At 41.8% G+C, this 24405-nt stretch overlaps 1 protein-coding gene across 2 annotated transcripts in view; it reads right to left on the bottom strand.

Annotated features, from left to right (window-relative positions):
• Nucleotides 1–24405, bottom strand: part of GMIP (GEM interacting protein) — a 122728-nt gene that overhangs the window by 51328 nt on the left and 46995 nt on the right. For both annotated transcript variants that reach the window (XM_077470116.1, XM_077470118.1), the window contains exons 4-8: nt 23863–23923; nt 21972–22097; nt 15390–15454; nt 11776–11886; nt 637–717 (exon numbers count right to left, since the gene is read on the bottom strand). In XM_077470116.1, the coding sequence (XP_077326242.1) occupies nt 637–717; nt 11776–11886; nt 15390–15454; nt 21972–22097; nt 23863–23923 (444 nt within the window). The remainder of the gene's footprint in view (nt 1–636; nt 718–11775; nt 11887–15389; nt 15455–21971; nt 22098–23862; nt 23924–24405) is intronic.

Genomic DNA, 24405 nt, shown 5'->3' with positions numbered 1-24405 from the left:
CTAGTGGCTATCAAAAAAATATATAACTTATATATATAAAATTTTTAATAAAAAAAACAACAATATGAAAAAGCAAGCATGTGAACATGCTTACATTCTTTAAAGCATATGTCAAAGCAAAATAAAAATGCAATGCATCTCTGCAAAAAATTTACATTCCTCCTTTTATGCCTTTAAAGACCCTGCAAGTACAGAAAATCACCATCATCCCCCATCATGTCTGGCTGGCAGTACTGCCACTGAACATGACCCATTCAAGTGAGAGGGGCCACACCACAACTGCCCTACAACCACATGTAATGCACATGGTTGAAGCCCGGTGGGGCAGTATTTACAGGGTTAAAACCTTGTGGTGAGGAGATGACAAACTACCTCCTCACTGCCTGCCAAATTCATGGTGGTGGATTGTTTTTCAGAGGTGCGGCAATGTTAGCCTCAGTGACTCCGAATTTTCACTTTCTTTAATAAGACCCGCTTAGCTTTTAATATGAGGAGTGTGCTAAGTGTCGTAGGCCAAATTAACCAAATAAGATAACCTTTAGTTGATCTGATGCTTCTGGGTAACTGAACATCATTCCTGCTTTCAATATATTGTAAAAGACCAGCCGGTGACTTACCACATTTGATATAACTTACCATTCTTTTCTGTTCCCTTAACCACTGCTCTCGAAACTCCTTCCGCCACTTCTCAATCTCAGTCTTCTTTGCTGACAGGGGCTGAAAGACATTAGCCTATCAGGCATTGGTAGCTTTCCCTGTGCTATAGCATGTTTGAAAATCGGCCCTGTATCTTTATGATCATCTGTTTGCTCTCAGTATACTTCCTGTGTTAATATTCTTTTTTCTCTTAAAAGGGTCAGTCCATGCAAAAGTGATATTTTAGTTATAGGTGGGGCCTGGTGGTCTGGTTTAGTCCCTGGTATCTTGTCTTGGATACTCCAACAGAGATATCACCCTGCCCTAAATATAGGCTCTGTTCCTGTCAACCTTGGAGAGTTGTGGGTTCATGTCCACTTTTCTGTGTTTCTGCTCCTCCTGTTGCTTTCTACATGTTAACAAATCAAAGACTCAACATGGAGAGTGTAAGCCTCCCACAATGGCCACAGTAGGTGTACCAGCCCATTAACTCTGTGCAGATATCTCACCAATAAATTCCCCAAGAGAAATAAAAAAAAAATGCCTTGTTGTTTTATTTTCCAGTCTCCACCATTATTATCTACCAAAAACTAATATATCAATTTTTGGTGGACAGACCCTTTAACTTTATTGTTCAATATAAATGATTAGTTTATATGCATTGTGCAGTATATATATATTGAGTATACAGTATGTATGTAATACATAGGTTATCAGAACTGAAGATACACTATATTACCAAAAGTATTGGGATGCTTGCCTTTACACGCAACTTGAACTTTAATGGCATCCTAGTGTTAGTCCGTAGGGTTCAATATTGAGTTGGCCCACCCTTTGCAGCTATAATAGCTTCAACTCTTCTGGGAAGGCTGTCCACAAGGTTTAGAAGTGTGTCTATGGGAATGTTTGACCATTTTTCCAAAAGTGCATTTGTATGGTCATGCTCTGATTCAGACGAGAAGGCTCTGGCTCGCAGTCTCCGCTCAAATTCATCCCAAAGCTTTTCTATCGGGTTGAGGTCTGGACTCTGCAGGCCAGTCAAGTTCCTCCACCCCAAACTTGCTCATCCATGTCTTTATGGCCTTGCTATGTGCACTGATACAAATCATTTGGTGGAGGGGGGATTATGGTGTGGGGCTGTTTTTCCGGGGTTGGGCTTGGCCCCTTAGTTCCTGTGAGGGGACTGCGGGCCATGTCTTCTCGTCCACATCAGTGCCTGACCTCATCAATGTGCTTCTGGAAGAATGGGCAAACATTTCCATAGACACACTTCTAAACCTTGTGGACAGCCTTTCCTAGAAGAGTTGAAGTTGTTATAGCTGCAAAGTGTGGACCGACTCAATACTGAACCCTATGGACTAAGACATTAAAGTTCATGTGTTTGTGAAGGCAGGCATCCCAATACTTTTGGTAATATAGTGTAGTTTAAATAAAGGCAATTTAGTTACTAGCTATTTTTCTACACATGGTTGGCTGACTCTAATTCCAACAAAAAAAATACCAAATGCCACAGGTATGCCTCTCCTACCCTAAAACCGCAGAAAAAAAAAAAAAAAATTAAATATAATGGTATTTATCAGCTATACACACAATGGAACCTTATTTTCTACCTTTCTACCCAGCAGGTGGCACTGCAGTGTTATAGTGTGTTATTCTATGGTAAAGTAATAACAGGATATTCTGTCAATGTTGTATGCATGCACTTTCTGTTTCCTGTGTCATGTTTCCTAATGCTATAAGACATGCATTGCTAATCCTCCATGAAAGTATAGTATTCTCTGCATACAACAAGCTTCCAAGCGCATGATTTAATAAGCTGCTAATAGCTTATTTGTCCGAGGCATCCAGGCATTGGAGAGGATACTACAAGTCCAGGCACTGGAGAGGATACTCAGTGAGTACAGAGAAGTCTGTAAGTACTGTATACAAGCTACTGAAAGATGGCAAGAGGTTCAGATGTGAAGTTTGCAATAGCAAAGCTGAACAATGCAAATTACCAGCTATGAAAGTTTAAACTACAAATGTTTCTTAGCATGGATGACTTGTGGCAAGTGCTGGTGAATACAGACAGACCCACAAACAGGGAGACAGAGGAAGGGGATAGGAAGGGTAGACAGGCAAAAGCAACTATAAGCTTGTTAGTGGAAGATGACCAGCTTGTCCGCATAAGAACAGAGACAACGGCCAAAGGTATGTGGACTTCATTACAAAGACTACATGAGCGTTCAAGCCTCAACAGTAAGCTGTTCCTGCTAATAAAATTGTACAAGATGAGACTATAAGGCCAGCAAATGTGTAACCACATGAAAGCTAGAGATTATAGAGCAGCTACGGGCCATTGTAGAAGATATCAAAGATAACCCTATTGTTGCCCTGCTCCTCTGCAGCCTTCCAGAGACATATACTGCTCTTATTAACGCTTCAGAAACCAGATCTGAGCAGGAGCTGGCACTGGAATAAGTCAAAGGGAAATTAATCGATGAATATGACAGAAGAAGATTAAATACACACCATGGAAAGCCGAGCAGCGAAAGCTAGAGCTATTCACAAAAAAAGAGTAAAAGCAATCACAAAGGAAACTACAGACACATCATGGAGTGGCACCTTTAAAGTGTCACAGAGAGGCAAGCCATGTGACTGGTGCATAGACTCAGGTGCGACAAGCCACATGACTAACAATGAGATATTCTTCACAGACATTGATTACAATGCAAAAGACAAAATTTTCCTAGCGAACGGGCTAAGCATCACATCCGAAGGTAAAGGACAGGGCTTCCTGAATTGCATTACACTCCAAGGCAAGCAGAATATCTTTGTAAAAAAAAGTGCTGTAAGGTCCAGAACTAGAAGGCAGCCTTCTATCAGTGAAAAGTCTTGCAAACAACTGTCTCACAGTTAAGTTCCAGGGTGATGAATGCACAATTCACATAATAAGCAATTCCTCGCAAAGAAAAAAGGGGTTATCACCTATACAGGCTCATCACCACAGTCCAGCAAGCCAATATAGTCTCTAATGACCTACACAGCAAATGTATTCACTTATGGCACAGGCGACTGGGACACAGAAGTCCAGAAGCTAGACAGGACATTATAAAAAGAAGTTTATCAGAAGATTTAACAATAGTGCCTTGCAAAGTGCTCATAAAATGCAAGTGCTGTATTAAAGCTAAAGCTACACATGCTCCCCTTCCACAGGAATATCAAAGAAAACCACCCACCCCCTGCAGCTCATACACAGCGACATATGTGGCCCAATGAAAACTCCCACGTCAGGGGGGAACAGATATCTGTTGACTTTCATTGATCATTATTCCAGGTACTCAACTACTTATCTGATGAAAAACAAGAATGAAACATAACAGAAGCTTCAAGTTTGTTATAATGTCTAGCAACAAATTCCAACTTAAACCAGGAATAATTCACACTCACAATGGGGAGAATACATAAGCAAAGAAGTGGCCTCATAGCCGAAGAGACAAGGAATAGTACAACAGACAACCACACCATACACGCCTGATAAAAACAGTATACCAAAAATCGCACTCTTAGGCCGCGTACACACGCGGGGACTGTTCGCCCAACTTTGTCCGCTGAACAGTGTTTCGGCGGACAGTCCGCTCGTGTGTGGGCTTTCAGCGGACAGTTTCAGCGAACAGTCCGCTGAACAAGGTTTTTCGGAAATTCCGAAAAACTGTCCGCTGAAACTTTGTTTCAGCGAACAGTCCCCTCGTGTGTAGGCTTGTTCGTCAAACTAAGTTCCGCGCATGCTCAGAAAGGATTTACACGCCGAAAGTTATAATGCAGTGTATAGGACGTCGTAATTTTCGTCCCGTCGTACGTGCCGTTCACGTCATCGCGCACGGTTTCAGCAAACTGTTCGTTCGTCGTGTGTGGCCATGTCCGTCCATGCTAATTTTGAGCGGACTGTTTGCTGAAACTGTTTGACGGACAAAGTTGGGCGAACAGTCCCCGCGTGTGTACGCGGCCTCATAGAAATGGCCAGATGCATGTTGTCGGATGCCAACCTACCTCACAAGTACTGGGGAGAAGCCGTTATGACTGCAACCTACCTACAAAACTGACTACCCTCAAGAGCCATTAAAATGACTCCATTTGAAATGTGGCATGGATCAAAGCCTAGCATAGGGCACATCAGAGTGTTTGGAATATAGGCATATGCCTATATTCCAAGTGAAAAGCAATCCAAGCTACAGAATCCTACACCCAAAGACTGGCAAAGTGAAAATAAGCCATAGTGTTTATTTTGATGAGAGCCCATCATCAGAAAAACGTATCCCTCAAAGCTGTGAAGCGAATATGCCCAGCAAACTAGAAGAAAAGAAGGTCAACCAAAGCGAACCTGTGCAGGAGTCAGAACAAAAGTTGAAACTCACATTGCCTAAATCAAGTTCCTCACCAGATTCTGCTGAATTACCTGAAGTCAGAAGATCCACTCTGACTACAAAAGGGATACCACCCCGCAAGCTGTCATGCACAGTGAAAACACACAGCATACTTGAACCAACATACTTGGAAGACATAGAAAAACTGCCAAAATGTGATGCCAATTAAAAAAAAAGGCAGCAGATGAAGAATTCACTTCAAGAAAAAACAGGATGGCCCTGTGGATACCAAAATTGAGCAAAATATCTGCCACATCCCTTAAATTAGAGATAGGGATAGAGAATTGGTTCTTGGATTTTGTAGGCACAGGTACACAATGTTAAAATTAAAATAGTTTTTATTATAAATTGATTAAAAATTAAAAACGATTAGACAGACAATGATTAAAAAACATTGCAAAGTAAAGGTTGCCTAGATACTAATACCGCACACAACTCATACACCAAGAAAGGGATCCTGAATAGTAATAACAAAATTATTGTTGCAATAGCAAATTATTTTTCTATCAGTCTTGGTGGGAGTTGGTCATATTTTGCAGCAGCTTGGCTCTACATGTTACGCACATTATATATATATATATATACATATATATATATATATATATGTATATATATATATATATATATATGCTTCTTCAGGAGCTTAGGCATACATTAATGCATTCATCACACAGGGTTTGGCAACAAGGTATATAACAAAATAAGTAGATGTCCAGGGCTACGGTGGTTGTAACAGGTACGTGATATCAAGGCGGTGACTAGTCCATAATAATAATTCCCAGTTGAACGGTGATTATGTGGTTACCGCAATATAGTAAGGTGGGTGAAGGGAGAAGGAAAGGTATGTCAAAAGCCTGTGACTCCTAAATGATAACTGGAATATAAAATAAAAAATAAAATAAAAAATAAAATAAAATATAGTAGTTGAAAATCAACATATCATAGGTGTATGGTTCCTCACTATCCTCCTTGCCGATCCTGTGGTCACAGAATGTGATAGTGTTATGGGTACCATACCTATAACACTATCATGTTCTGTGACCACTTGTTTTGAACTAGAAGGGGATTACAATCAGATAGTTCACAAGCTGAAAGACAATTTTGAAATCGAAAAGATAGGGAACATTAGCTACTATCTGGGAATCCTAATAGAGAGAGAAGATGGAAGTTATCTTCTCAACCAATCTCAGAAAATCTCTGATATCTTGGAAGAATTCCATATGCAAGATGCAAAGGAAGTGAAAACTCCTATGGAACCAGGCTATCAAAAGACCAATGAAGCAGAAAACTTGCTTCCCAACAATGACATGTATCGCAGAGCAATCGGTATGCTGCTATATGTTGCCACTGTGACAAGACCAGACATAGCTGCAGCAGTGGGCATACTATGCAGGAAAGTTTCAGCTCCTTGTCAGCGAGACCGGAATGTGGTAAAAAGAGTGATACAATACCTCAAAAGAACAATTCAGGTGAAGTTACAGCTACCAGCAACATCAGATCAAAAACTGGTCAGATATATGGATGCTGATTGGGCAAATCCAGAAGTGGATTCATCTTCCAGTATGGAGAAGGAACCATAAGTTGGTCTAGTCTAAAGCAAACAACTATTGCTTTATCTTCAACTGAAGCAGAGTACATTGCAGCAGCATATGCATGTCAAGAAGCGATATGGATTTGTCAACTTTTCGTAGACATTAGAGTAGACATTTCAAAACCAATTCACGTTTTGGAAGACAACCAGGGTTGTATAAAGCTTACGCAATCAGAAAGGGGCCTAGGACCAAACACATCGATATCAAGTATCACCTACCGAGGGACAATCAAGAGCAAGGTGTTATTGACATTCAGTACTGCTTGCTAGAGAAGATGAATGCTGATACACTCACCAAGTTTTTGTTGAAGGAACATCATAGTTATTCCCAGAAGAAGCTGAATGTAATTTGACAAAGCACATGCTGTTTAGAAGGGGTGTTGGAAGAACAACAACATGTAATGTAAAGCATTTTTAAAGATAAGGGAAGGGGAGAAAGGGGCTGGAGGGTAACCAACCCCGGGACTTTTAAGACGGTACCAAATCTAGAGGCAAGATAGTCACATGCCAGAAATAAAATCAATGTAATTTTATTAAGAATACAAATACATAAAACATTTTCTAAAAAAAGGAGTGTGGATATATGTAACAACTACTAAAGTACAAAAAATGGTACAGAATCACAGATCACCATACATGTTACCAAACTTCTACACAAGTATGCTGCATTTTTCTCTACATGTTTTTTCCACACATAAAAGTCAATTTGATCAACTCTTTACTAAGCATGGATCCATGACCCACTGGGTAAGACGGCCATACTGTGAATTTTTTTTAAATTGAATTGCTTTGTTTTGTTTTCCTTACTGAATGTCTGGAATGATGTATTTCCATACACATTTCTTGTTATATCAATACACATCTGCTATTGTTCATTGACCATGATATCATATATGTCCTTGTATTGACTGAAAGCTGTGTGTCTGCTGGGACCGACAATGTTGATTGAAGCCGATATCCAGCTCAATATAGAAATTTTTGTTTCAAACTTTTCAGATGTATCTGGTAATTATATTCATTACTTTATTTTTCAGTTTTTTCTTTTGTAACTGTATACGCTGCAACATACCGAAGAAGCTCAAGAGAGCGAAACATGTAGAGAAAAATGCAGCATACTTGTGTACAAGTTTGGTAACATGTATGGTGATCTGTGATTCTGTACCATTTTTTGTACTTTAGTAGTTGTTACATATATCCACACTCCTTTTTTTAGGAAATGTTTTATGTATTTGTATTCTTAATAAAATTACATTGATTTTATTTCTGGCATGTGACTATCTTGTCTCTAGATTTGGTACCGTCTTAAAAGTCCCGAGGGTTGGTTACCCTCCAGCCCCTTTCTCCCCTTCCCTTATCTTTAAAAATTTATACTCTGGGATGTGGTACCATTTTATATTTTTTTGATCAACTTCATCTATCAAATCCTTTTTTTATGTAATGTAAAGCAGCTTTCTATATGTGACTATAAACTATATATGCATCATATAGTACCTTTCTACCCAGCAGGTGCCACTGCCGTGCTATAGTGTGTTATTCTATGGTAAAGTAATAACAGGATGTTCTGTCTATGTTAAGTGCATGTATTTGTATATTCCTGTTTCCTGTGTGATGTTTTCTAATGCTATAAGACATGCATTGCTAATCCTCCATGAAAGTAAAATATTCTCTGCATATAACAAGCTTCCAAGCACATGATTTTATAACCTGCTAATAATACTAACTTTTTAATTTAGGTTTGGTGTTTTTTATAGGAAACATAAAGCTGTCATTACTGTACTCCTCGTAAAAATAATTGCCTGGCAGTCATGACATCCCTAACTCTACCTTACTTTAATTATATATATTTTTTGCATTTCTATGAACTTAAACAATGTGAATGACAAGACACAGCAGCAAAAAATAAATCCTGATCCAATTTATCACATTCAGTGGTATTTATTGAGACAATCATAGTTAAATGTATGCATTTACAAAACAGACAGATATGTACATAGCATGTTATACTTATGGTACAATCTGCTTGATCTCTTGGTGATGTTTAGGTAAGATGTTTCACTTATCAATTGAACATAAGAACCTAAGTGTAAACCAACCAAAAACTTCACAGATAACTGGTATGATGGATGTTCTTTCATTTTGGGGTTTAAAAAAACAACCGGTACCAGCAATGTTTTCCTTTCCACAAATTAATTTTTATTCAATTGCTATGTGCTGCTAAAGTTACCAAAAAAATCTGACTATTCTAAGAAAGTCAATTCCCTAGCACTGCCCCCTCCCTTCTTGCATATCAAAGACCTCTCCTCTAATTGGAGTCTCTGATTATCATCTTTGCTGGTCCAGCTACCCCGCCCCTCCCACCTATAGATATACAGTGCCTTGCGAAAGTATTCGGCCCCCTTGAACTTTTCAACCTTTTGCCACATTTCAGGCTTCAAATATAAAGATATAAAATTTTTATTTTTTGAGAAGAATCACCAACAAGTGGGACACAATTGTGAAGTGGAACGAAATCTATTGGATTTTTAAAACTTTTTTAACTAATCAAAAAATGAAAAGTGGGGCGTGCAAAATTATTCGGCCCCCTTGTGTTAATACTTTGTAGAGCCACCTTTTGCTGCGATTACAGCTGCAAGTTGCTTGGGGTATGTCTCTATCAGTTTTGCACATCGAGAGACTGAAATTCTTGCCCATTCTTCCTTGCAAAACAGCTCGAGCTCTGTGAGGTTGGATGGAGAGCGTTTGTGAACAGCAGTTTTCAGCTTTTTCCACAGATTCTCAATTGGATTCAGGTCTGGACTTTGACTTGGCCATTCTAACACCTGGATACGTTTATTTGTAAACCATTCCTTTGTAGATTTTGCTGTATGTTTGGGATCATTGTCTTGTTAGAAGATAAATTTCCGTCCCAGTTTCAGGTCTTTTGCAGACTCCAACAGGTTTTCATCCAGAATGGTCCTGTATTTGGCTGCAGCCATCTTCCTCTCAATTTTAACCATCTTCCCTGTCCCTGCTGAAGAAAAGCAGGCCCAAACCATGATGCTGCCACCACCATGTTTGACAGTGGGGGTGGTGTGTTGAGGGTGATGAGCCGTGTTGCTTTAACGCCAAACATATCGTTTTGCATTGTGGGCAAAAAGTTTGATTTTGGTTTCATCTGACCAGAGCACCTTCTTCCACATGTTTGGTGTGTCTCCCAGGTGGCTTGTGGCAAACTTTAGACAAGACTTTTTATGGATATCTTTGAGAAATGGCTTTCTTCTTGCCACTCTTCCATAAAGGCCAGATTTGTGCAGTGTACGACTGATAGTTGTCCTATGGACAGACTCTCCCACCTCAGCTGTAGTTCTCTGCAGTTCATCCAGAGTGATCATGGGCCTCTTGGCTGCATCTCTGATCAGTCTTCTCCTTGTCTGAGCTGAAAGTTTAGAAGGACGGCCAGGTCTTGGTAGATTTGCAGTGGTCTGATACTCCTTCCATTTCAAAATGATCGCTTGCACAGTGCTCCTTGGGATGTCTTTTTGTATCCAAATCCGGCTTTAAACTTCTCCACAACAGTATTACGGACCTGCCTGGTGTGTTCCTTGGTCTTCATGATGCTCTCTGCGCTTTCAACAGAACCCTGAGACTATCACAGAGCAGGTGCATTTATACAGAGACTTGATTACACACAGGTGGATTCTATTTATCACCATCAGTCATTTAGGACAACATTGGATCATTCAGAGATCCTCGCTGAACTTCTGGAGTGAGTTTGCTGCACTGAAAGTAAAGGGGCCGAATAATTTTGCACGCACCACTTTTCAGTTTTTTATTTGCTAAAAAAGTTTAAAATATCCAATAGATTTTGTTCCACTTCACAATTGTGTCCCACTTGTTGGTGATTCTTCACAAAAAATTAAAATTTTATATCTTTATGTTTGAAGCCTGAAATGTGGCAAAAGGTTGAAAAGTTCAAGGGGGCCGAATACTTTCGCAAGGCACTGTATATTTATAGTATAATCATTTTTATTTATTGTTATTAATTATATTTTAATTCTAAATAATACAGAACATTTATTAGGATTATATTTTAATTGTATATTTTAATTATATCTATAATATAATAATTGTATATATCACTACCCCTGCAGGAGTCACTTGGTAGCTTGGGTTCTCTGTTCTTCTGCTTTAATAGATACCCTGAACACAACTAAGGTTCAACGTCAAAAAGCAAACACTAGACTGTCCACTATGCAATATGCTCACTAGGCTATAGCAGCATAGAATTGAGTTATATGCAGCTAAATTAGAGTAAACCTGGTAATCCACAAAATCACCAATAAGTAATGGCATTAAAAAACAGAAACAGCAATATTAATCAATAATGCAATAACTCCTCTGTAAACAGTAGCCTATAACTACTAGATTGATTTCTATATGAATGGCAGAAACTAAATGTAAGACTCCCTAAAGAGGTACCCCTTACTATGGACAACAGAACGTTTTTGTGAAGCAGCTATCTGAGTGAGCAGTCTTTAGCCCTAATTCTTCAGCCAGCTGGAATAGGGGCCCAGTCTTTATGGTGGTGCACATGAGTACAGTGCCAGTAAAGTCTGTATGCAGTAAATAATGCTTCTAGATAGAAGGCCAGTCCTTATGTGCTCAGTCTCTGCTAGCAGCAAGAGGTTAATAGCAGCAGGGTCCTCTCACCAGTCCCAACAATACAGCAACAGAGGTCTCACTGTTCAGATGTCAGCTCTCACCTAGATCTGCCTGAAATGACACTGGTCCCCAGCACATGGCCACAGGCTTGCAGCAAGTTGATGTGCACACTTCAGTATCCTCGCATCAAAGAGGAAATTCCTTGGTATTCAGGCTGTGAAAGTACAGCTCTCTCTCTCTTTATACCCAGCTCTCATTGTAATTCTATAGTCTAAGGACTCCCATAGCAACAACCTTCCTCTGTACTACATCATCCGTGATTCAGTGCTACCAACCATCAAACCTCTTGAGCTCAATCTGCTTGTAAGTTACCCTTGGTGGATAGAGGCAGGCAGTGTTAATCCACTGTATATAATATTTATAATAATATGCAATTATGTTATATACTGTATATGTATAATTCATATGCACATTTAATTCAGTGACTCTAGTCTAGCTACTCACCAGGCAATACTTCTTTAACTGTAGCTGAGCCATTGTTTCAAGAGCTGAGGATCCTGTCTGGGATTCATGGTCCAAAAGGAGGAGGTAGACATCTTGTAAAGGCACACATTGCTGCAAAAGTCCAAAGAGAGTGAATCACTGAGAAGGTCCCCAGAAGCAAACTACAATTGGATTAATGTACTGTATATATTCTCATATACACCAGATCTACTTTAGATTAGTTTAGAGAGTGAACATTCTACAAGTTGCTACTCCTCTAGTGAATGTAAAATGAAGGTCATTGAGGAAAGAACAACAAACTCTAGATGATGAGCATGGTTGTAATTCATTCTGGTAAGTGCTGAGAGGGTAAATACATACATCTACCAAATGTATACTGTATACCATTGTTCCTCTAAAGGTAGCTTCAGTCTAAGTGGAACTTAAACCAAAAACCAATTTGTGGAATAATATCTCCATATGCCTATGTGGTGGATGCCTATGCCTATGTGTTGGATGGACCAGCCATAGAACAAGCTTCAGTCATGGGTCAAAGAGGGTCTTAAACTATTACAATGCCAACTGGAACCCCAACAAAAATGGGGACTCCAACTCCACCAAGGGTTTAGTACTTTGGTTCCCAGATCTATTCACTTACCTAGATCCTCCTTTAAACTCTGTAAAGCTCTACATATGTAGGAAGGTATAGTTCTTTTCAATGGGAACCTGCACTCCGTTTCTAACTTTTAAAATAAAAGGTACTACATTCTTACACACACCTCAGGATGCATGTTACTTAAAGTGATTGTAAAGTCTCGTTTATTTTTCAATAAAAATAACAAACATGTTATACTTCTCTGTTGCAGTGGATTTGCACAGAGCAGCCCCGATCCTCCTCTTCTCGGGTCCCTCTTCTATGTTCCTGGCCCCTCCCTCCAGCTGAGTGCCCCCACAGCAAGCAGCTTTCTATGGGGGCACCCAGGCTGAGCCACGGCTCCCTATGTCCACTCAGACATGGAGCTGCAGCCCAACCCCGTCCCCTTCTCTCTCCTGATTGGCTGACTGACTTTGACAGCAACAGGAGCCAATGGCCTCGCTGCTGTGTCTCAGCCAATCAGGAAGGAGCGTCTCAGATGGCTGAGGCATTTGTGGACATCACTAGACAGAGATGGGGCTCATATAAGTGTTAGGGGGGCTGAGGGAGGCTGCTGCACTTAGAAGGCTTTTTATCTTAATGCACAGAATGCATTAAGATAAAAAAAACCTTATGACTTTACAACTCCTTTAAAGAGTGGAGAGGGATTAGAACACCTGTCAGTTTTTTTCCCCTCTCATGTTTACCGTTACCATTGAAAGTGAATATAGAAGAAAATCACAAATTTTGAGTGGTCCCCAGAAAAGTAATAGAGGGGAAATATTCCAATGGGGACACACATTCTGGTGGCCTGGGGGTCCCCAAGAGATTACCTTAATTTGCATGTATTTTCTCTCACTTCCAGTTTAGCTATGGAACAGGAAGTGAAGGGAAATCTCTCCAAAAGGACAAAGATGGAAATATAAACCTTACAGAGGTTATAGCCTTCCAAAATGGAAAAAAGGTTTTGCTTATAGTTCTACTTAATTAGCCAGAAAGCCTCCTCTCTGATATAGTTTTACTTTGCTACTGGGCCTGAATTCCTGTAGTTTACAATTAGAAGAATCTCTGCAATGCTGGTTGGGATTCAGAAACTTGTGACATTGCCTTAAAGCAGTGGTCTCCAAATTGCGGCCCGGGGGGCCAGATGCAGCCTTTTGCTTGCTTTTATCCAGCCCTTGCGGCACTATTCCTCCCACTTATATTAACAATTGCGCATAATTCCTGCTACTGACACCAATGATGACTATTTCTCTCATGAACATCAAAAATGGGGTGCTATTCTTCCCATTGACACCAATGATGGGGCACTATTTATCTCACGAACAGCAAAAATGGGGTGCTATTCCTCTCACTGACAACAGTGATGGGGCATTTTTCCTCCCACTGACACCAATGATGGGGCACTATTTCTCTCATGAACAGAAAAAATTGGGCTCTATTCCTCCCACTGACACCAATGATAGGGCGCTATTCCTCTCACTGATGCCAATGATGGAATACTATTTCTCTCACTGACACCAATGATAGGGCACTATTCTTCCCACTGACACCAATAATGGGACACTACTTCTCTCGCTGACACCAATGATGGGGCTAGTCCTCTCACAAACACCAATGATGGGGTGCTATTCATCTCACTGACACCAATGATGGGGTGCTATTCCTCCAGCCACAGACTGAATAATAAGGTCTGTAAAGTCTTCACACTCTATACATTTATTTTTAAAGGTATTGTACACTTTTTAATGTTTGTTATTTTAATTAGGTAGTAATGTAGTTATATTTCCTGTGCTGTTTGCCTTACCTTGTAACGATGGACTCACATGTTGTGACTGCAGTTTGTAATGTCATGGCTGATTAAATCCCCTATGTCAGTGACGGCGAACCTTGGCATCCCAGATGTTTTGGAACTACATTTCCCATGATGTTCAACTATACTGCAGACTGCATGAGCATCATGGGAAATGTAGTTCCAAAACATGTGGGGTGCCAAGGTTCATCATCACTGCCTTATGTCCATGTATTCATTCACTTAGCTTGTCCCTATTCACTAAAGGGATAGTCAACCACTTGTTGTGGGTCACAAAATGTTTGGTCAATGCCTCGCCAATTCCTCTGTGTTGCATCACAAATGTGGGAGTGCTAATGTGAGGAAAGACTGCATAATGATCTTTGGTGGTTTGTGTCTGTGTCAGATCCAATTACTGTTTAGCTCTCACCTGCAGAACTCTATACTGAGAGGCCCAGGGATTGTGGGATAGGTAGTTTCTTCACAGGAAGTGTCAGTTCTTAGACTACAGACTGAGGTCATGCATTAACCTGTGCACTGCCATGCCACATCCCTCATAGTTAGTAAGGTTGAATAAAGACACCAGTCCATCCTGAGTGAGTGTCTACAATTGTCCCCATCCCTGTACATTGCACACTCACATCAGTCCCTATCCTCAAGGAGCCCATAATCCAAGGTCCCCATTCATGTACTAGGGCCAATTTGGAACAGAAGCCAATTAACATACCTGCATGTCTTAGGAGTGTGGGAGGAAACTGGAGTACCCGGAGGAAACCTACGCAGGCACAGGGAGAACATGCAAACTCTAGGCAGGTAGTGTCGTGGTTGGGATTCAAACCAGTGACCCTTTTTACTGCTAGGTGAGAGTGCTAACCACTACATCACTGTGCCACCCTCATATGTGAACACAAACAGAAACTTCTGACACTGGAATGTGATTTACCCTACTCTAGGCTTTGCATACAGGGCAACAAATGACACCTTGAAACTACATGATCAATGTACATCTTTGGCAGCTGAAAAACACAAGGTAGAGGCAAGAAATATTCTATTGCCTTTTAAAGTTGTGGCTGAAACCCCATTTTGTCTATCCCCACTCAATTGAAGGGTGCCATATACCAAAGAGCGAAATGTACAATCCTAAACTCAGCAACAATCATCGTTTTCCATTGTTAGCAACAGCCACAGCTGTGACCACATTCTCAGTACCTGCTGGCCCAGGGCACTCCGTGCAGACTCACATAGTCGGATGATGTTCTTGGCATATTCAGATTCTGCAAAAAAAGAGAGAATGAAGAACGGAATCCAACAAAAATCTATTATACATCCAACTCCTCAGAGATCACCAGATTTGACACTACGCCAGTTAGGCTTCATGTACACCCTAACTCCTTTTATCGTGGTGGCATAATCGCAGTGCGATTTTACCATGGTTTTGCCTTGTTTTGCATTTTCCCACAGGTGAAAGTCAAAACGTTCCCATGCTGAATGCGATTCTTCCACGTTCATGGGAGGGAGGTTGAACCTCACAAAACCACAGCAGCTCCTAAACTCTGCTAAAACCCTATGTGTACATGGACACACACTGTAGGCTTTTATGGATTTGAGTTATGGAGCTTTGGCAAAAAAACGCAAAAAGCTTCTAAACTCAAGTTTAGGAACTGCTAGTTTACATGAAGCCTTATTATGTGAGCTGGTTGTAGAGTGGCATACTTGGATTTTGAGTAAAGTCTCACATTTTCACTTACTTGCTGTTTCATATTTCTATTAATGCACTAATGTATTTGAACTTGTACTAACCACTGGATTGCCATTTTTGCCATTTTGCCGATTGCCGTTTTACCACTAAATAAGCTTTCTTTGCTTATTTGCTGCAAAAGATAAAATTACAACCAAATAGGGGTAGGAATAACAGGAATAATCACTTTCCAAGGCTGGCAGCCTCAACCACCGCAACATCCCCAAAATATGTCCCACCCTAAACAAAGAAACCACAAAGTTCCTGATTCACTCCCTGGTCACCTCTCGCCTCGACTACTGCAACTCCCTCCTCATTGGCTTACCTTTACATAGGTTATCCCCCCTTCAGTGCATCATGGATGTTGCTGCCATACTCACCCACCTTACAAACTGCTCAGCATCTGCTACCCCTCTCTGCCAATCCTTCCATTGGCTTCCGCAACAAATTAAAGCAGCTTTCCACTCGTTTTTTAGTTTATTTACCACTTCAGCCCCGGAAGATTTGGCTGCTCAATGACCAGGCCTTTTTTTGCGATACGGCACGGCATCGATTTAACTGACAATTGAGCGGTCAGGCGACTCTGCACCAAAACTAAATTAATGTCCTTTTTTTTCCCACAAATAGAGCATTCTTTGGGTGGTATTTGATCACCTCTGCGGTTTTTTATTTTTTTGCGCTATAAACAAAAGAAGAGCGACAATTTTGAAAAAAAAAACACTATCCTTTACTTTTTGCTTTAATAAATGTCCCGCATTTTTTTTCAAAACAAAAATTTTTTTCCTCAGTTTAAGCTGATATGTATTCTTCTACATGGTTTTGGTAAAAATGCAATAAGTGTATATTGATTGGTTTGCGCAAAAGTTATGGCGTCTACAAAATAGGGAATAGATTTATGCGATTTTTTTTGGACACTTTTGACACATATTTGGGACCATTGAGAATTATACAGCAATCAGTGCTATAAAAATGCACTGATTACTGTATAAATGTCACTGGTAGGGAAGGTGTGAACACTAGGGGGCGATCAAGGGGTTAACTGTGTTCTCTAGATGTGTTCAAACTGTAGGGGGGATGGGACTGTCTAGGAGGAGAGAGAGATCGGTGTTCATACTTATGAACACACGATCTGTCTCTACTCCCTTGAAAGAACAGATGCTGGTTCTCGCTCTGTCACGAGTGATCGTGGGTGCCACCAGCGGTCATCGCCCCTAGTGGCCAAAAGGCAAAGCGACGTAAGGTAAGGTTGTTCTGCCCAGCCATGCCATTCTGCTGCAGTAAAACGGCGGCTGGTCGGCAAGCAGTTAAAAGTCAGCAGCTACGAAAAGTGTAGCTGCTGACTTTTAATAAACAGACACTCACCTGTCCCATGGTTCAGCGATGCGGGCGCCCGGAGTCTCCCTCCTCTCCACTGGCTCCGTCATAGCCACTGTGGGCACCCGACCGTGGCAGCTTTCGGCTTCATGGCCGGGTGCGCACCGCTCTCTTCTTGTGGCCACTCAATCTTCTGGGACCTGGGACATGTTCCAGAAGATTGCGAGAGGGAGGGGCCACCTAGGGGGAGAGGAGGAGTCATCTATGCGGCCAAGAGCAGGAAGGAGGAAGTGGGACAGGAAGTCGGAAAATCTGATCGTTCTGAACGCAGTGACGTAGAACACGTATGACAGGACTATAAAGAGGGCAGTAGCCAATAGTTTTCGCCTCGTAATTTATTCTGCGCATGCGTGGTACTTTGTTCGTCAGAATTATCTACACACAAACGGAATTTAAACAATCAGATTTTGTTGTTGGAAAATTTTAGATCCTGCTCTCAAACTTTGTGTGTCGGAAATTCCGACAGAAAAAGACAGATGGAACCCACACACGATCGGATTTTACGACAACACGATTCTGATCGCACATTTTCCATCGGACAGTGAATAGTGCAAATATTGTGCGACATAAAACTTGCAACTACCACCATTTGATTCTCCAGGGTCTCTGCTTTCAGAAAATATATATTTTTGGAGGGTTTATAGCAATTTATTTTCAAGTAAAAAATGTAGATTTTAACGTATTCAAAAAATAAAAAAAATTCCCTAGTAGGCAAGTGGTTAAGGTGGAGTGGTTGGAGGGGGCCATAAAAATAGCCTCAGGATAAAAACAGGTTCAGCCACATGTTTTTACTGCCCCCCCAACCGCAAGTGTAAACAAGCCTTTATAAATTTTATAGGAATCATAAGTATTTTAGCTAGTATTTTATAGCTAGTAGAAATACCTAAATATGTTTTAGTATTATTATCCTGTTATGCCGCATAAACATGACCGGACTTTTCGTCAGACTAGGTCCGACGGAATGAATCTGTTGGATATTACGATTGTGTATGGGCTCCAGCGGATTTTTTTTCCCCAAAAGTCAGACGGACCTAGAAATAAAACATGTTTCAAATCTTTCCAACAGACGAGTCTGGTCGAAAAATCCGTTCATCTGTATGCTAGTCTGACGGGCGAAAACCGACGCTAGGGCAGTTATTGGCTACTGGCTATGAACTTCCTTATTCTAGTCCAGTCGTATGCTATCACGTTCGAATCCGTCTGACTTTGGTGTGCTTGTGTGTGGCCAAGTCCGTTAGTTTGGAAAGTCCTTCGGAACGCCACCGAAAGTCCATCGGGAAGACCGTCGGACCTAGTCAGTCAAATAGTCCGGTCGTGTGTACGCGGCATAAGGCTGCATTCGCACCTCTGTGTTTTGACTCATTGGCAAATTTGTCGCAATTCTGCTCGCAATTTCAAAGCGGCAAGGTGTGAATGACAAATCTTAGAATGCACAGTTGAGATGCCATTCAATTGAATGGCATATAAAATCATGGTGCTGCTCTGCCGCGATTGTCGCACTATAAATTGCGCTGCAATAGCGGCAACACACATCGTGTGAAGCTTGTCTTCCCAAAGTAACTCCTGAACTTTTTTTGGGTGGCATGCTTCACACGATGCGGGTAACCGCGATTGCAGTGCGATTTATCACGTGGAAATCACGGCAGAATCACATTTCAACTGTGCATTCTGCGATTTGTCATTAAGCCCTGGTACACACTGATGCAATGTGGGAAACACACAAGATTCGCTGTATTTCCCCGCATCGCACTGCAAAGCAATTGCATGGCGTCCAATATGATCAGCTGCAAGTGTCAATGTTAGATTAACGACACCCCAAAACACAGCGCGATTGAATCGCATGGATGTGAACACCTATGCAATGCAATTCAGGTGTGAGGAAAGTAGGGTCTGGCTCCATTTTGGTGTAGATGCGATGCAATTTTAGCCATACAAAACGTATGGCTCAAATCGCACCCCACAAACTTTGCATGTGATGTGCCGAGAAATGCAGTGCGATTCCTGTGGGAATCACATGCAGTGTTTTGCACGCACTAGTGTAAACCTAGGCTCACACCTTGCTGCTTGGCCACTATTCAAAACGCTGAGGTGTGAATGCAATCTAACACCCTGCATACCAGGAGTCAATTCAAGGAAGAAGCAGCATTATTAGCTAGTCAGGCTCTAACTGCACTGTGCAGTGCTGTCAGCTTAACAAGGAGCTTGCTAGCAGGGGGGGGGGGGGGGACAAAAGAGGAGACTTCTGTCTTTCAGTGTCCAATCAGCAGTCTGAGCATGGTCAGTGACCAAGCTTTATTTCTTAAAGTGGTTGTAAACCCCAATCATGAAAGTTGAACTAAACACATATATCTGTAGTGTTGACATATCTCTCGCCAAAGCTCTAAGTGCCGTTTCTCTCTGGCACTTCGTTCCTCTGTTATCAGCATGAGTCACTTCTGACAAGTTCTCTGACACACGAGATAACAGCAGCTGAAAAATTGTGTCGTTAGGGAGCTTAGAGGTAGGTTAGCAGAGAGCTTGTCTATTCAAAGTACAGCTCTGCATGTTCCTTTGTTCCTCTGCCTACGTGTGTGTGGGGGGTGGGGTGGTGACTCCAATGAGGAAACAAGATTTTTAACACAACTTTCCAAAGAATGAAGAAAGGGGAAGACAGCAGATATACAAGTAAAACTTATATAGGTAAATTTGTTTCATCTCTGTGTATCATCTGAGGCTGTTCACTTCACTGGGTATATGTGAGGGTTTACATCCACTTTAGTTACAGTAGGGAAAAGCAAGGTCACTGATACGACATTCAAGGGATTCTGGATCATAAGACTGGCTGGACAGCATTACCAATCCTTTAAAATGAAAGCTTTGTAACTACATCTATTTTATCTGTATAGTTAGCAGTTTGCCCGAAGTTTAGCAAGTTGACTTCTTCTGTAACCATAAATGGGAAGTTCTGATTATCTGTTGGTAATATTTATCTTGAGAAAATGCATCATTGAATCATGGCATAATTAGTCATTTCCTTTTTACCTATTTATTTAGAATCATAGAAACAAACCAAACTTGGTGATCTTAAAATAACATGTAAATCTTTGATGTAAACTTCTTCCTAAAGAGGAAGTAAACTTCCTCTGCTGACATTTACCTATAGATGAGCCCGGGGCTTTTTTCTCAAATAATAGGTGCTGGAACTCAACCACGACCCCCCAAATCCCCTCCCCCCACACACACCCTCCAAATCACATCAAATAGTGGATGTGGTCATATTTCACAAATAGTAGAAGGGTCTGAAAGGGGCATTAAATACCAGGATTGCATTACATACAGAGTGCAGAGTTGTCACTTGTAAACACAGAAACCAGACTTCTGGGTATACAAGTGATTGTGGTGAGCAGACACCAAAGGGTCTGAGCCATAGGTGGTGGAACTCAGTTCCACCAAGTTGCCCCTGAAAAAAAGCTCTGGATGAGCCTATAATAATGCTTACCTATAGATAGTGTAAATATCACCTAAACGTGTACCGTTTAGGAGATATTTACATTACATGCAGCCAGTGACATCACCAATGTACGTGCTCTGAAGGAATGGCCATGGACGCTGTTCCTTCTGAGCCCTGTGCCGTGAATGGCGGCTTCCGCGTGCATGTAGAGGAGTGACATTATCATGGCTCTGGCCAACCACAGCGACAGCCTGCGAACCCGGAGGAAACACCAGGAAAATGTCAGCCGCCTCAGCGGTGTGCAGGCGCTGCTGAGAGGGGGCTTCTTTCTAAGGTAAGTATTTCATAATGAGCTAGTATGCAATGCATACTAGATCATTAAACCTTTGTCTTACAGGTTTTTTTCTTTTTTTTTTTTTTAAAGAGTTTACTACCTCCTAAAAGAGAACCTGTAGACCTATTTCCTTCTTATCATTTAACTTCAAGACTCTTATTTTACTGGCTACAAAAAAGTTTTTTGTGGCTGTGACACCTCGTTGTCAGTATAGGAAGCAGGAGAAAATCACTCAGACAGGGGTACTAACCCTTCACCCAGACAGGGTTACCAACCCTTCACCCAGATAGGGGTGCTAACCCTTTATCCGGATAGGGGTACTAACCCTTTCCAGACAGGGGTACCAACCCTTCACCCAGACAAGGGTACCAACCCTTCACCCAGACAAGGGTACCAACCCTTCACCCAGACAGGGGTACTAACACTTTACCCAGACAGGGGTACTAACCATTCACAACTCTACTCAAACCAGGGCAGGGCAGGGGTGGCTGACTCATTCTCCCAGCAGTGCACGGTCCAGGCATCTGGGTGGATCCCGACATTAAAGTCATGATTTCTCCAGAGCCTGGACCCGCTAAATTATGTCAGCTGACAGCAGGTTTAGCCCACTGTTGGCTGGATACAGGTCACAGGACTGCAGGACTAAGTGCACTCCTGTGATGCCCAGGAGAATTAGGGCCAAAAGAGCTTTGGCCCTATGTCTCCTTTAATTTACCTTCTGCTCTGAAGTCTTCAATAAAGCAGTTTTTTTCATAGCACACATCCACACTTGCCATGGCTAACTCAAATCCACATTCTGGGTGTCCAAACAGCTAGCAATGAAGTGCTATATACAATCTCAGATGGAGTACAACACATGGGATCACACAATGCTATCATTAAACAAGAGCTGTATAATATTTGAAAGGAGCATACCATAGCTGAGTCTCTTTTCAATATACCCCAGTACTTCCCGGATATATTTACACCAGCGCTTGGCATAGTTCAGGGCAGACTCCACTCCTCCTTCACTATGGATGAGAATTTCATCTGCTTCTCCTACTGTAGAGAGAAACAAAAGGCATTAAATAAAAGTTCCTAATCAGTGGCTCAGGAGAAACACTTTGGCTTCTGCTGAGGATGTTCTTGACATCGAGTTCTTAAGGGCCGGTTCACACTGCAGGCGATGCGAGGCGACACCGACTTGCCTCGCCGCGACCTGCCGCGACCTCAGCGGCAACTTGCAGATGACTTCTGTATAGAAGTCAATGCAAGTCGCCCCGAGGTCGCCCAGAAGTAGTACAGGAACCTTTTTTCAGAACGGTTCCATTGTACAGAACGGGGGCGACTTGCCAGAGCGCGGCGAGGCGAGTCGTGTCGCCTCGCATCGCCCGCAGTGTGAACCGGCTCTAACAGGGATTTACACAGTTATGCAACATTGTACCCATATGAAATTTTTATAGTTTTTTTTCACACAAATAGAGCTTTTTTTCGGTGGTATTTAATCGCCACTGTTTTTTTTTCTTGCTAAATAAATGAAAAAAGACTGATAATTAAAAAAACAACAAATTTGTGGGCTGATGAGGCTGCACTGATGGGCACCGATAGGCTGCGCTGATGGGCACTGATGAGGAGGCACTGATGGGCACTGATAGGCTGCACTAATGAAGTGGCACTGGTGGGCACTGATGAGGAGGCACTGATGAGGCTGCACTGATAGGCGGCACTGATGGGCACTGATAGGCAGCAGTAATGGGCACTGATGAGGCTGCACTGATAGGTGACACTGATGGGCAATGATAGGTGGCAATGATGGGCACTAATAGGCGGCACTGATGAGCACTGGTAGGCAGCACTGATGGGCACTGGTAGGTGGCACTGATAGGTGACACTGATGAGGAGGCACTGATGGGCACTGATTGGACTGCACTGCTAATCAGGACACTGAAAATCAGTGCTCTGATTATTGTAGATGTCCCTTTTTACACAAGCCGGTTATTGGCTCTCCTCATGTTGTCAACATGAGGAACGTAGTGCTGATAACCAGCTTCTGTTTACATCGCGATCAGCTGTGATTGGACACAGCTGATCATGTGATAAAGAGCCGCTAATTGGCTCATTACCTCAATCTGTGATCAGCAGTGTTCGGAGGACATGGCGATCACAGAGCGTGCTGCCCGCGTGCTGCAGTGGGCGCTATCATGGGAGGACGTCATATGATGGCCTCCCAGAACTAGACGACTGCACTGTAGCCATAATTCAGGCTATAGCACAGTTGGCAAGTCATTAAGGGGGGATATGATCACCATGTATAAATACATAAGGGGTCCATATAGTGACTTTGGTGTTGAGTTATTCACATTAGGGTCATTACAGAAGACAAGGGTACACTCTTTACGTACCGAGGAAAAGAGATTTCATCATCACATAGGAAAAGGCTTCTTCACAGTAAGAGCTGTGAAAATGTGGAAGAGACTTCCTCATGGACTAGTTATGGCCAGCTCAGTAGATATTTAACAAAAAAGGGCTGAATGCATTGATAAATGCACAAAATACTAGATATTAATATTCATAGGTATTGACACCAGGGATTGTTAATCCAGGGAATATGTGATTGCCTCCTGGTAGATCAGGAAGGAATTGTTTCCAGTACTGGAGCAAATTGGATCACGCTTTATTAGCGGGGTTGCCTTCCTCTGGATAAACTGTGGGTATAGGATTGTGTATATGGCAGTTTATTTCTTCCATTGGTTGAACTATATGGACTTGAGTCTTTTTACAACCTGAATAACTATGTAACCGAAAGAACACCATAAAGTAAACTTACTGGATACGGCCACTCCATCTCTGTCACATGCCGCCCGAGCTAGTTCCAGCGGAGTGCTGATCTGTATGGAGCAATATTACAGAAAGATGAGTATAAAACAAGACCAATAACAAGGGGCATTAATATATATTTACAATGAATGTGCTTTGAAAATATTTTTCCTGAATGTGCACACCAGTATTGTACATTAATGCATTTTTATTCATCCTGAAACCTAACCCAGAACGCTCCACTCTGGGCTCCTGATAAATCTACCTATACAGTGGGGTACCTTCACACTTCATGGGTTAAATGCTCTCTTGTCTAGGGCAAGGATCTCCAAACTACGACCCTCCAGATGTTGCGGATCTACACATCCCATGAGGCATTGAAAACTCTGACATTCACAGACATCACTAGGCATGATGGGAATTGTAGTTTCTGAACAACTGGAGGGCTATAGTTTTAAGACCCCTGGTCTAGGGGGATAGGAATTAATACTTTCCCCAGAAGTGGTCACTTTCCTCTGCCATCCGAATGCTCTGGAATACGGACAGGCCTTCA

The sequence above is a fragment of the Lithobates pipiens genome, unplaced genomic scaffold, assembly GCF_037356315.1.
Source record: "Lithobates pipiens isolate NorthernLeopardFrog02 unplaced genomic scaffold, aLitPip1_a1.2 Scaffold_8, whole genome shotgun sequence".
In the NCBI taxonomy this organism is placed as follows: Eukaryota; Metazoa; Chordata; class Amphibia; order Anura; family Ranidae; genus Lithobates; species Lithobates pipiens.
This window is presented reverse-complemented; position numbering and strand designations above follow the sequence as displayed.